This window comes from Rhopalosiphum maidis, chromosome 1, assembly GCF_003676215.2.
Source record: "Rhopalosiphum maidis isolate BTI-1 chromosome 1, ASM367621v3, whole genome shotgun sequence".
Lineage (NCBI taxonomy): Eukaryota > Metazoa > Arthropoda > Insecta > Hemiptera > Aphididae > Rhopalosiphum > Rhopalosiphum maidis.
The window spans coordinates 78,555,284-78,569,241 of NC_040877.1; the positions used below are offsets into that span (position 1 = coordinate 78,555,284).

At 28.4% G+C, this 13,958-nt stretch overlaps 1 protein-coding gene across 1 annotated transcript; it reads left to right on the plus strand.

The window, feature by feature from the left end:
- Window positions 1–313: 313 nt before the first annotated feature.
- On the plus strand, window positions 314–4,212 carry LOC113559401 (probable cytochrome P450 6a13). The gene is made up of 4 exons (XM_026965204.1): window positions 314–1,381; window positions 2,510–2,731; window positions 3,517–3,768; window positions 3,872–4,212. The coding sequence occupies exons 1-4, from the start codon at window positions 490–492 to the stop codon at window positions 4,033–4,035; spliced, it is 1,530 nt and encodes a 509-aa protein (XP_026821005.1). The 5' UTR covers window positions 314–489; the 3' UTR covers window positions 4,036–4,212.
- The last annotated feature ends 9,746 nt before the right edge of the window (window positions 4,213–13,958 follow it).

A 13,958-nucleotide genomic window follows, 5' to 3' on the forward strand; every position in this document is an offset into this window, starting at 1 on the left:
ACAATAGTTTATAATATTACTCACGCAGTCTGTAGCCTGTAATTATACTCTTATATATAATCTTCATTTGTTTTATTATATCTAAGATTAAACTAATCTTATACATATTCGAATAATGTAAGTATAACAAGTAACAAACAAGTTGACCTCGAAACGAATACACCTGCGAAAAATACAATAATTTGTTCATACCCTTTCTATTTATGCGCATATACAAGTCTTCGTGAGTAGATACTAATATTATACATAAACGGGAAATGGTAATAATTGTAAGCGTAATACTATAAACTGTAGATACATCAGTAAGCTTTGGTACAGTTTGAACCTGCCTCAGTGACTGCATACTATTGAGTTACTATATTCAGTACACTAAGTATACACGACAGTAATCGAGGCATACGCATGTTGTGACCTGCACGGTTGCAGTGAATTTGGCAACGAATATTATAATAATTTATCACCAACGTTATATTGTTACTTATCATCATAATGATTTCGAGTGACATCATCAATTATCTGTTTTCTTCTTCAACGGTTGTCGGCGTTGCTGTTGCAGTATTGGCGATAGTTTACTATTATTCAACTAACACGTACGGAAAATGGCGAGAATTAAATGTGCCCCACGTACCACCGTGGCCATTGATCGGTAACACGTTTAAAATGATAGCAGCACTCGAACACCAGGTGGAAACATTCGACGGAATTTACAAACAGTTTGCTGGGGAGAAATATTGTGGTTTTTATCAAATGAAGACGCCGTTTCTGATGATCCGTGACCCCGAGCTTATCAACACCATACTGATCAAAGATTTTTCGAATTTCGCCGACCGTGGCTTCCACAAAGATCCGTCGACAAACATACTAGCGAACGGACTGTTCTTTTTGTGTGGTCCCAAATGGAAAATAATGAGACAGAAATTGAGCCCGGGATTCTCGTCTGGTAAGTTAAAAATGACTCACGACCAGATAGTGGCGTGCAGCGATGAGTTGATGCGGTTCATCGCGACCAAAATAAAGGAAAACGATCAGATCGAAGTCAAGGAGATCATGAGTAAATACTCAACAGACGTCATCGGTACATGTGCTTTCGGTTTGAAATTGGACACTGTCAAGAACAACGATTCAGATTTTCGCAAATACGGAAAGCAAATAATTCAAACAAACTTTAGGATTCTTTTCACCCAAATGTTGTCACTTACGTCGCCAAAATTGACAAAACTGTTGGGAATCTCTGAGTTTTCACCCGAAGCTTCGGCGTTTTACGAGTCGGCATTAAACGAGGTCATCAGGTATAGGGAGGCTAACGGCATAGTCAGACATGACGTGGCACAGAGTTTGATAGAAGCAAGAAAACAATTGGTATTGAACTCGACAGAAAAAAGTAAAATTAATACCTACATTGTGTACTTATTCTACCGATTATCTGACAATTTTATCATACTACACAAAAATAATAATAAATTAACAATATAGGTATTTTAATCCAATGTCATTTTTAATTCAGTAAATGTTTTTCTGCACCAAAAATACCCTAGTATAAAATATCTAATCAATTATTTATTTATTAATCATATAGTGAGTTAAAATAATATAAATATTTATAATACGAAATGACTTATTTGTTGCTTAGCACGTGGTCTTCTAGGTTGCCTGATCTTATAATCCATGTGACTATTTCTATTGGGAATTCTTAAAAAATACAGTACTAGCTTTATCATAAACCATAAATGAGATAATTAATAAAAATAATAACATTATAAATTCTAAAAAAAAAAGTAAGCAATTTATATAATCACAAAATAATCAGGAATAACAACAATAACAAAAAGTGGTAAGTAGGTAACCGCTTTACTACACAGTTAGTGTCGAAGTACCTTATCATTCAGTAAATCACCTAAATATATATGTGTACACTTTAATCAATTCTGCATAAACACAATCTTCCAGCCTATATTACTAATTTTACATTATAATATATTTATATTAAGCTATAAGTTATTTATTTTACGATTATAATACAGTAATTAAATACAGTGAACAAATAATATTTCTTTAATAAAACTAAATAACTAAAATCGTTATCATTTAAAAATCTAATTTTGTTCAAATTTGAATTTAAAATGTCTATAAAAAAATCGTAGATAACATAGGCTAAGTGTATAAAATGGCCGAAAAATGAAAGGTTCATTTTTTCCCGCACATTATTGTCCGTAAATCGTAAATGTATTCATACTTAGTACGAATATTGTTTAAATATCCATACTGCAATAATAATACATTATTTTTTTCAAATTTTATGTCAATGGAATATTTTTTTCACGTGAAATATTTAAAAAATATAAAAAGAAAATGGCATATTGTTATAATAGATTATTATCTTTGATCTACTTGGACAACCTATCGATAACGTATAAATTTTGCTCGGATAATATATACCGGATGAAATTACTTTTTTCTATATTATTGTAAAAAACACGGTGTTTTGATCTTTATTTATTATTTTTTTCAGATGGATTTACCGAACAGGACATTGTTGCAAATTCGATCCTGATGTTTCTTGCCGGTTTTGAACCCGTGTCTTCTACTTTGAGTTTCTGTTTGTATCAGTTAGCGCTAAACCAATACATCCAGGACAAAATGCGTGACGAGATGAATTCAAAGTCGAAAGAACATGGACAAATGAGCAATGATTATTTATTGGATCTCCATTACACCGATATGGTATTGGCAGGTGAATATTACGATTTACAAGTACGATATACTTGTAAGATGATAAACTGCGTTCAACATTGGTTATTAGTGCATATTTAAAATTGGCTAATACATCCGGTTAGGGATTAATTTTAAACAGAAAAATCGTTGAAATTATCACTTTCGTCTGTCACCTTGAAGTATTTTCGAAATTTCTTTTAAAACCATTAGTCTTTTAATTTAATTGAAAACATTTTTAAATGTTGTTTTAATTTTATTGTACTATTTAAACTTTTAGGAAGTTCATTGCAGAATTTTTCACTTGTTTTAAAATGTTTAACGAGTCTACAAAATAACAAATGAAAGTTTTTGATGCTTTCAACGATGCATGGAAAATTTGCTATAATATAAACACAATCATTTCTCACATTTAATTTATCTTTCAATTTTTAATGCTCTTTGCTTCAACTTCTAAGGGAATTTAGCACCCAGATATGCTTTGAAACGTAAAATATTTGGTAGGTATATTAACGTACCTATAATTTTTTTGTTTTTGTTTGACACCTTTTTAAACGGTTAGGTGCATCTTTGTTACAATATGCAAAAATATGCAGAACACATACACTAATGTCATTATATACAAAAATATGCAATATAAAATGTTGATATTTAATCTGTAGTTGGTAATGTTTCATAGACACTCGTTGACTTCATGTACTATATCATGTTGAAAAAAGCAACGAAATTAACTGTTTTTTTTTTAAATTGCATCTATACAATGGATATAATATAATATTTTTAAACTTTCGATTTTATATAATTTAGAAACAGGGCGTATGTACGGAGTAACCAGCGCGTTATTCAGAGAAACAGTGAATACATATCACGTGCCAGGCGAGTCTTTGGTTATTGAAAAGGGGACTAAGGTCATGATACCCTTACATAGTATTCATCACGATCCAAAATATTACCCCGATCCGTATACATTTGATCCGGAAAGGTTTTCTCCGGAAGAAAAGGCTAAACGGCCGTCTACTACTTACTTACCGTTTGGCGACGGACCACGATTTTGTATAGGTAAATATATTTAGTAATACAATGCATGTAAAAATATTCTGTTTAAAGTTTCAAACATTTTATAGTTATTATTAAATATATTTATATTTATTTCATTAAATAGGAAAACGATTTGCTGAATTGGAAATGAAAATGGTCCTTTCACAACTATTGACGACGTTTCGAGTTTTACCGTGTGAAAAAACTGAATATCCGCTTAAATTTCGAAACGGTATACCCATATTGGTCACAAAAAATGGAATTTGGTTGCGTTTTCAATCGATTTAAAAATGATTATTGGTGCTTATTAACTAATAACTTAATACAAATTATACACTCAACTTATTATATTGTGACTATTACTAAAGGTAATATCCATTTATATTTAATATATGGTGATAGGTTAATCTCAATATATCTAAACTTCAAAAGTACCTAAAATAATTAAAACAATTGTTTAAAATAGATGTTATTCATTTTTATTTATAGAAATTAGTGAGTGTCAGGTATACCAATATGCAATTAGTGACATCTTCAATAATGTCTATTTGACATATATTATATGGTACTTAAAACATAATATAAGTATATCCTAATAATAACTCAATGTACTAAATAAATTCACAATTATTTTATAATTTAATAAAAAAAAAAATTATGTCACACTTAACAACCAACCTCTCCCAACCGCCCAAAATGTGCGTTACCTAGGTCTATATCTAAACCGCCGACTAACATGGGCTGCCCACATACGAAACAAATGACTAGTACTTAACAATCGTCTAAGACAGCTTCGCTTCCTTCCTTCATCCAAACATGTCACACTGCATAATAAAATTCTCATCTATAAGGTATTCCTCAAACTTATCTGGTCCTATGGAATTCAACTTTGGGGATCAGCCAAAGACTCCAACACAAACAGAATCCACATTCCAATCCAAATGCCTCCGACAGATAACCAAAGCTCCTTTTTACGTATCGAATGATACTGTCCACAGGGACCTCCTATTCCGACAGTCAAAAACGTCGCTAAAATGTTATATAAACGTTTCCGCCTTAAACTTGCAAATCATCGTAATCCCCTCATCCAAAACCTATTCTCTCGAACACTTCCGGACGACGCTGGCCGACGTTTAAAGCATAGCTGGTGCCGTAACCTGCTAGTCGACTAGTCAACTAACTACTACCATCCATGTCATGAAGTGCTATTACTGAATAGCTCCTTCAATCAAGCCAATCATGACCTATTAGATATATCCTCCATCTATTGTGCTTATTGTAAATGTATTTTATACAGATTGTACAAATAAAAATAAATATGACAAAAAAAAATAAAATAAAAAAAATGAATATCATTGTATTTGTAATATGTAGATATACACGAAACGCCATATTTTACACAATAAAATTACAGTTAACAAGAGTCAAGAGATACAGTAAACAAATGAAACGTTTTATTTTATATGAGTATTTACATTTTATACGTCATAGCTTATAGCAATGGTTATAGAATACGCTATTCTACAATGAATGGTAATAGGTTCGTAGTTATTAATTTTATATTTTTATTGTTATCCGTATTGTACGCGCGAGTGTTATCGACGTATGATTCATGCAAATTATATAATATACACGACTGTCGAGTATGTTGTGTTGCCTATGCGCGTCTCTTCCTAATGCCGTTGGATATTATTATTATAAACCCACAAATTCATTATTATTTAATAGTTTAATAGCGTCAAAAATATTTACTCAACAATTTAATGTTTGTATTTTAAATTTAAATTAATCCAAAGTGTCGATGTGTTTCTATGTTAAAAACGTAGGTGGAACAAAGTTTTTGAAAATTCGCTTGATATAAAAGACATATAAACTTTCCCAATGATAAACGTTTAACTCTTTTGGGTTTATTTCAGACATTTCAGTACTACCTGTATGATAAATATTAACTCTCTTAAGTTTATAATAACTTAATTTATATATTATAATTTAATTTTTATACCTAATAATTTGAACATTATTACATATTTTTTTAAATTTAATATATATTTTAATTTCATTTAAAAGTCCAATTGCATAAATTATAGTAAATAATAAAAATTATATATATAATTTAAAAAAACTTAGTGTCTTTTTTAGATTCTGAGCGGACCAATGAATTAAAGTCTTTAAAGTCTATAATTGTTTCATTATTATTGGCATTAAAGTTTTTATTTACTTTATTTTATTTTGTGACTGAATTTGTATGTACACTTTGATTTGAAAATTGTTTAAGGCACTAATCAATATTAGAGATAGGAGAGTACTATAAAAATATTAATCGAAATGCGAATGGTACGATTCACAAACGTTGGCTGTTTTTCAAGTTGACGATGATGCTGAGTCCTCATTGTTGGAGGATATGATTCATCTTCATCAATATACATCTAAACTAAGTACAAGACAAAAGTTTCCATTTTTTTGTTTTGTGGAGAAATTATTGAAGCTAATGTGAATTTATAAACATTCTATACTATATTTTTAAAACTACATTCTACATAAAAAAAATAATTACATATAATATATGAAATAGTGACTAAATCCAACTAAGATGGGCAATCCGCCTGTGGCAGATTGAATATAACCCCTGGTCCTGGTGTATTTAAATTTGAAGTATATGTATAATAAATTCATAAGAAAATAGGTTTAGGTATATACTGGAAAAATTAATTACAAATGTAAACAACGTACATTTTTATCACGGTGTCAAGTAAGTGTTTCTGTAAAAAAATGTTTTGAAAAGTTAATATAAAACACAACAAATGGACGTCACGTACTTCATGTATAATATTTTACAATATGTATAGAGTGAAAAATATACATGAATACATGATATTAGTATTATTACAATTATGATAGTGTGAATTCTGAATATTTTAACTATCATGATCTTTGAACCTATTGCATTGGGTAAAACATGAAACACTTCGATAAACATATGAATACAATTTACCCCCCATCAGAAAATTGAATTTACTCCACTGCCAATAAAAGCCAGAAATAATTAAAAAAATTAAATTTCTTGATTCCCCGAGTCCCAATAACAAATCTATTGATATCATGTAACGGTACTCGCCCGGAGCGGGCAACTGCAACGTGTTTTTAAAATAGAAGGCACGTTTTCTCCGACCTTGTATTGGGTTGATGGAACGAGACCTCTGGACAAATGTTGGTGTTTATTGGGGTAAGACAATACTGGAATTAGTTACGGTGTATCACGACCAGCCCGCTCGAATAAATGGCGTCGGTACGTGGGACCGCCCGGGAAGCGTGGCCTAGACAGGCGCGCTCGGGAGGACAATTCAGGCTGGGGTCGTCATGAAAAGTCAATCCAGCGTTGGCCATGATAATAATCGTTTTGAGTGTTTGATGAATTTGTGCCGTATCAATCAATTTTATTTAAATCGATCCAGTAATAGTTTCAAAGGTTAGCTATTGCCAAAAAACACTCAATTTCACATTTATATCATTATATGGTTATTATATGGTTAAAATATTATAATATTATAAATCAATAAGACAATAACTAATAAAAACACAATCTCAATAATAAATTATTAGTATACTAAGTCTCTAAATAGGCACTATTTAGTTTATAAGTTTAAATACTTATTATATAATTATTTATATAGTTTACGAGTCGTACCTAGGTGGAAATTTGATACTATGATTTTAATTAATAAAAATACAATAAAAAAAAAATTTCTCGCATTGCACGAACAACAGTTATTAAAGTTACATTGTAGATAACGTTACACAATTTTTTATTTTTAATAATTCGAATAAACAACAAAAAATTATTCTGCATTTTAACTTCAACCTTCATAACATTTTCTATATATATTACTATAATACTATATGCTTACAATTTGAACAGCCCCTGTACATTCCGTTTCTTCTGTCGAAGTTGTTTTTATAGAAATTCAAAAATATCGATAAGTCACATGTGTATAATTTTATTTTATAACTGTTTTTTAAGTTAAATTTGTCCGACTCTTTCGCCCAAATTTTTTTTTTGTATAGGTAAAGTTATCTACTGTCTACAATAATTTATTAAATTGATTGAATTCAAATCGACTGTACAGTAGAAGTAAACTTTCTCGTTTTAAAAGTATAATTATTGTAAATTACCGTTCAAGCAAGAATTTCAAAGGAAACAATAAGGACATTTTTTCAGTCAAAATATTTATCTCTATATATTTATTTATATTAATTACTATTTATTAAAAATACATTCTATATAAGTAACTACCTAAACTTAACATATTTTATAAGAAAAAGAAAGGCCCAATTAAAAGTAAATAATTGTTAGTAATTTAAAAATAAAAATATTCATGTTAAATAATTATATAGGACTGAATGTTATTTGGGTCATGCATGATGTAGGTAAGTGTATTTTTATCATAATATAAGTACTTATATTAGTTATATCTACTCGTGATTCGTACTTTGCTAGTAAATAGATAAGTATGTCATTATAACAATTGTCTATGAAAAAATAATAATAATATTAAATAATACCTATGCAATATACTTGTTAATACATTAATATTATAATCTCTAAAAATACATAATTAAATTATTCTTACACAGCTACACTACGGAAACCTACTATTTTATAAAACAGTAAAATTTTTAAAAATATTTCTTTTATACGATTTTAAATCTAAATTTTTGGAAAAACAAGCAGAGTAGTGGACCATCATTAATCTTGTATTTACTGTAGGTACTTAAACATTTAATACAAATTATTTATTTAGTTTTTATTTTAATATGAAAAATATATCTAATAGTATATATGAGAAAAATAATAATTGTAGTTTAATGCTTTGAAAAATAAATACATATTGAAAAGTGTCCGTTTAATACTTGTTCAATTGTGTACATGAATAAAAATATTTTTAGGTAAGTTATGTAGAATAGAAAAAAATGTCATCAAGTAAGTACTAGGATGTGCTAAGAAAATTTTTTTTGCCTTACGAAAAAAATTTCTAAGGCTCATGAAAATAATCTGCTACGGGCCCCGCAAAACCACCCACTGACGCTGATCAAGTGAATATAATTTTGTTTGTTATTAGGTCTATGTATTATGTTTATGACGTATACTATCACATATTCACACTGCATCGTAGTGTGTACATTAAATATTGGTGATGAACTGATAAACTATTATAGATATCTCATACCTATTAATCTCAAAAAAGAAAAAACATTTACAAATATTGAATTATGCAATAGTGCAATAGGTTTTCATAATAATATTATAAAATAATTTTCATGATAAACAATATAAACATGATATTATGGTCACGGATTGTAATAAAAATTAAAAATGTGGATCAATTCATTCAGCTGAAATATTGTTAAGCTAATTTGAAATTGGATTGTCAGTGCAGATGCGCAGTGTACTGTGTACAGCAATAATATTATTATTATTGTTCGTGTTCTACATCTACAACGAGTCAACGCGAGGTAATCACAGAATGGTTTATACATAGTACGTCATATTTATTATACTCGTTTATTATTATTGTCGAATATTTATTATTAGCGTCGCAAACGAACGAGAGCCACTGTGAATCTGTACGATGTGCGCGCACACGTCGATGTACGTCGTATAATAAATTCTATAGTTCTATAATAATAGTTTAACGATAAATAGGTTTGCGATATGAATTTCATGAGGTGACGCGTATTTACGTAATTATCATATATACAATGTACGATATACCTACGAAATATACTGATATACCTATATACTTGATGTCAATATGATGGGCCAATATTTTTATAAATATGCATCGTATAACTAATTTACGCAAATTGGCAAAAACGCAGGGGCTAATATTTTTATTATAAATAAAAATATGGCGAGGAGTTGTACCATTAATCAAAATTCACTTAAGCTAATACAATTTTATTTTTGAATTTTATCTCAATAAATGTTTTAATAATGTTTTCATTATTAACATTTTTTGACAACTGTGGTCCGTTTTTCAATAATACGGATAGTCAATATAGATTTAAAATGAATAATTATTTTAAACCCCTGGAGTTCTCAGTCATCTTTTGATTTAGTTATATACTTGTATTAATATAAATATTATAACCATCAATAACTATAATCAACCATAAAAAAATATATATAATTGGGGGAGGTAGTAATAATTATTTTCTAACTTAGCTTCCCTTTCATTTTCATATTTGATCGTACAATGAACTATGTAGTGAATACACTTCCTATACAGTATAATCAGTATATTATAATATTTTATAGGACATATGTTATATAGGTTATAGGTAAATCATAAGTGCGTCAAGTTCAATACTATGTAGGTAACCTATTATTTTATAGGTAAGTATATTATCTTAATAAGCATATAATTATACGTAAATACACAATATAGATCATAGTCCATTAGTTGTAGTATTATTATTAATATTTTTTTTTACTTAATAATGTAAAATATTATTAATAATAAATTACATTATATTATACATTATTAGTAACTACTAGGTATATAAATATGTAATATTATAATAGTATAGTATTAAGTAGTGGTACCTATGGTTTCGAAACAATGGCCAATGACGAAAAATCGTATTTCCCTAATTTAATGACCCTGAAAATGAAAACCAAATAAATATAATAACCAACAACTGTATATAATAGTTTAATAATATATAATGACAACGAAAAAAATACGATGCGTAGGACAGGAGCCGAATGGTCGAGAATGGATTTTTTGAATATTATGACGTGAAATAATATTTAATATTATAATGACGATAACATTGAAATTTCAAACTATCAAACAATAAGGAAGTTAGCTGTCCTATTATTGCCACATCGCCGTTGATTCATTATCGACGACTATCACTATATAATATTACTCGTTCATCCGGGTAACACCTGTTCTATAGCAGTGTTCCACAGCAGAACTTCTTTCGCTAAACTGCCCCATTCACCTGAATACCCGATTAATTATAATATTATATATATAGGTACCTATACCAACGCCGCCGTCCGACCTGCACAGACTACCAAGTTCCGTTATATTATATACATTTGATGCTTTATTATAATCATTATTATATCTATTGAGACTTTAAGAACTTCCCTAGTCATGGTTCTACTTTGATTATTATTTATATATTTCATCTGGATTATGTGTAGAGAAATCAATTTTCTAGTACGTATAATTTATCAATAAAAAAAAAAATCAACTACGTTTTAGTCTTACGACAAGATAAAAAAGTGACTATTATATAATAACATTAATGATAAACATTTATACATACATTCTACAGTACTGCTTAAATATATTTATATAATATGTATACTATGCGTCTGCGTAGTGTACTATGTACAGACTAAAATCGTGATGGTTAAAATGTAGAGTAGAAATTAAACGTCCGAACATCAAAAAGTAACACAAATATAAAATATGTAATGACGTCCACCAGTAGGATGCAACAGTGGACTTGCGCACAGAGTAAGTAACCGTTTCTCCCCCATCGACCAAACGTAATTTTGCATTTACACACACCGCGTATAACGTAATAATATTCGGCGTAAACCAGATATATCTCGCTTTAATCAATAATCATTGTCTTCGGAAGAATGTATAGAGGTAGGTAATATTATCATAATTAAAATATTTAGGAATAGGGCTAGGGCATATTGTATAGTATATAACGATTCATTGTTACACAATCAAACACATTTAAACATTTAATTCTTATTATCATTAATATAAATGTAAAAATTAATTAAAATTGTAATAACAACAAATGTGCTGAAACTTTAAAAAAAAATTCTAATTGGTTATGCATTTTTATTATGAAAGCTTATAGTCTAAACAAAGACGTATATTTCGTATCAATAGATTATAATTTTTTACTCATTTATCATCAGTGGCGTGATTACCGAGAGGGGATATTTGGGAATCGTATCCTCCCCCCTATGATTATTTTTTTTTAAAGACTGGTTAAACTACATTTATTTACTGATTTAACAATAAATATTATTGAATATTTGTGTAATCATTTGTTTCTGTGTCACATGTGTACATACATTTATTACACTGAAAGGAGATGCTATTGATAAATACGATTTTTTTTTGGGGGGGGATTATAGGTAAAATGTAAAAACATTTCATTCCCTTTACAAACATAACCAAATTACGCTACTTTTTATTATAGACATATAATTATAACCCATAATACATAAATATATTTATATCTTATTATATAATACAGTCTATCGTATATAACATATATATAAATTATTATCTCGTAGCGTGTTTCCGTATAGTCAAATATCATTATATTAATCTACTAAGACTTAAGTATGAAGCATTTATCAAAAATCGGTTAAATACATCGGTCACCGGTTACGACTAATCGTGTACCTACTGATATACAGCATATACTATCAAAGTATCAATTATAATTTACTAGCCGGTCAATGTAATACGATTATTAACGTATTATGTAGGTAGGTACTTTCATATCAGTTATATAGGTATTAATAAATATTATTATTTATTATATATTTATATAATATGTAGTAGTAGTATTGTAGAATACAGGCACGTAGCTAGAATATTTCTACTAGGAGGGCCAATAATTGTTGGCCCTTTTATCATTTTCCATCATTTTTCCCAATGAAATACTTGTAGGGGGCTTTTCCCTCACACTCATCATTAGGCGGTATGCCATAAAAAGAATCTTATTAATTTATAATTTACTTTTAGATAGAAGTTGATTTAAAAATATTTTCTCAACAAGTGGATAAAGTATTATAAAAAATAGATAGTGCCTGATTAAAAAAAAAAAAAACAAAAAAAAGTCAACGATTATCGATATCTAAAAATAACAAAAACTAAAACCGACCATTACATTAAATTTATAGTTGATTGTTTATGGCCAATGTAAGATTCAGAGTTTATTAAAATAAAAATGATTGAACTATAGTAGATTTAAAACTTCCAAAGTATACGTTTTTGGTGTTTCTGATGCGTTAGATTAACCTAACGCAATGATATGTATCGTATCGTACATAATAAAGTATTTTGAAATTATTTTTTTTGTTTTATCAACAAAATTAAAAATATCTAATAGGAGAGTGAAGTAAAATGAATAAATATAAGTAAGGAGATATTTTAAATAATTTTTATGATATAATTTGTAGTATGCTACAAATATGTAAAAAAAGATTGAAATTTGAAACAGCTGTAACTTATGAACTATTTAGACAAATATAGTTTTGAAAAGTAGTATTATAGCTAAATTTATTAAGTTTTAGTCACTTGCCCTACGTTTAAATAACAGTGGTATTATTAGTATTTTTAAACAGCCGATTTTGCACTTACCCCGTGCCAAGGTACAAGTATACGACATTTATTTTTATTTTTACATTTTTAATCATAACAAATTTTTTAAGAATATTTTTCACAATTTTGACAGTGAATTTATATGTAACACTCCCGTATCATTATATTGCAATAATCATCATACATTTAAGTTAATTATTTCACAAGAAATTGACAGTTGAAATTGGACTATTTAAAATTGCGTCGCAGTTACCCTATTTCACCTTATGTCTATCAACACCCTTACACCCTATTATTTAGGTATATTTTTCAGAAACGTTGCCCACGAATAAAAAAATTAATTATTATAATAATAAATAAATAATTTTATAACCACACATCGATTATGTTGAGATAAAAAAATCAGACTAAGAATTTAAAAAAAATATTTAAGAAAATTAATAAGAAAAGCAAATCGTACTTGGAAGGTACCGATGGAAATATTACATGTCCTCGTCATATTGTCATAAATCATGAACTCATGACAATAAAATTTAGTGGTTATTGGTTTTTAAAAATAAAAACAACTTGGGCGCACACTTTTTTGCGAATAAATATTAAATATATACTGTATAGATAATAGCCAATAGCCAATAGGTAATGTATATTGTATTATTGTATACTGTATATACAATGTATAATATTGTTATAATGTAACGTATAGATTTAAGTAGACGGTGTAGAATTTACAACTTAAAATCACTGGATCCCGTGTGTACATAAAATTGTTACTAACAGAAAAAATAGCATCTTCTATAATATTATATACACAATAATGTCAATAATACGTAAAAT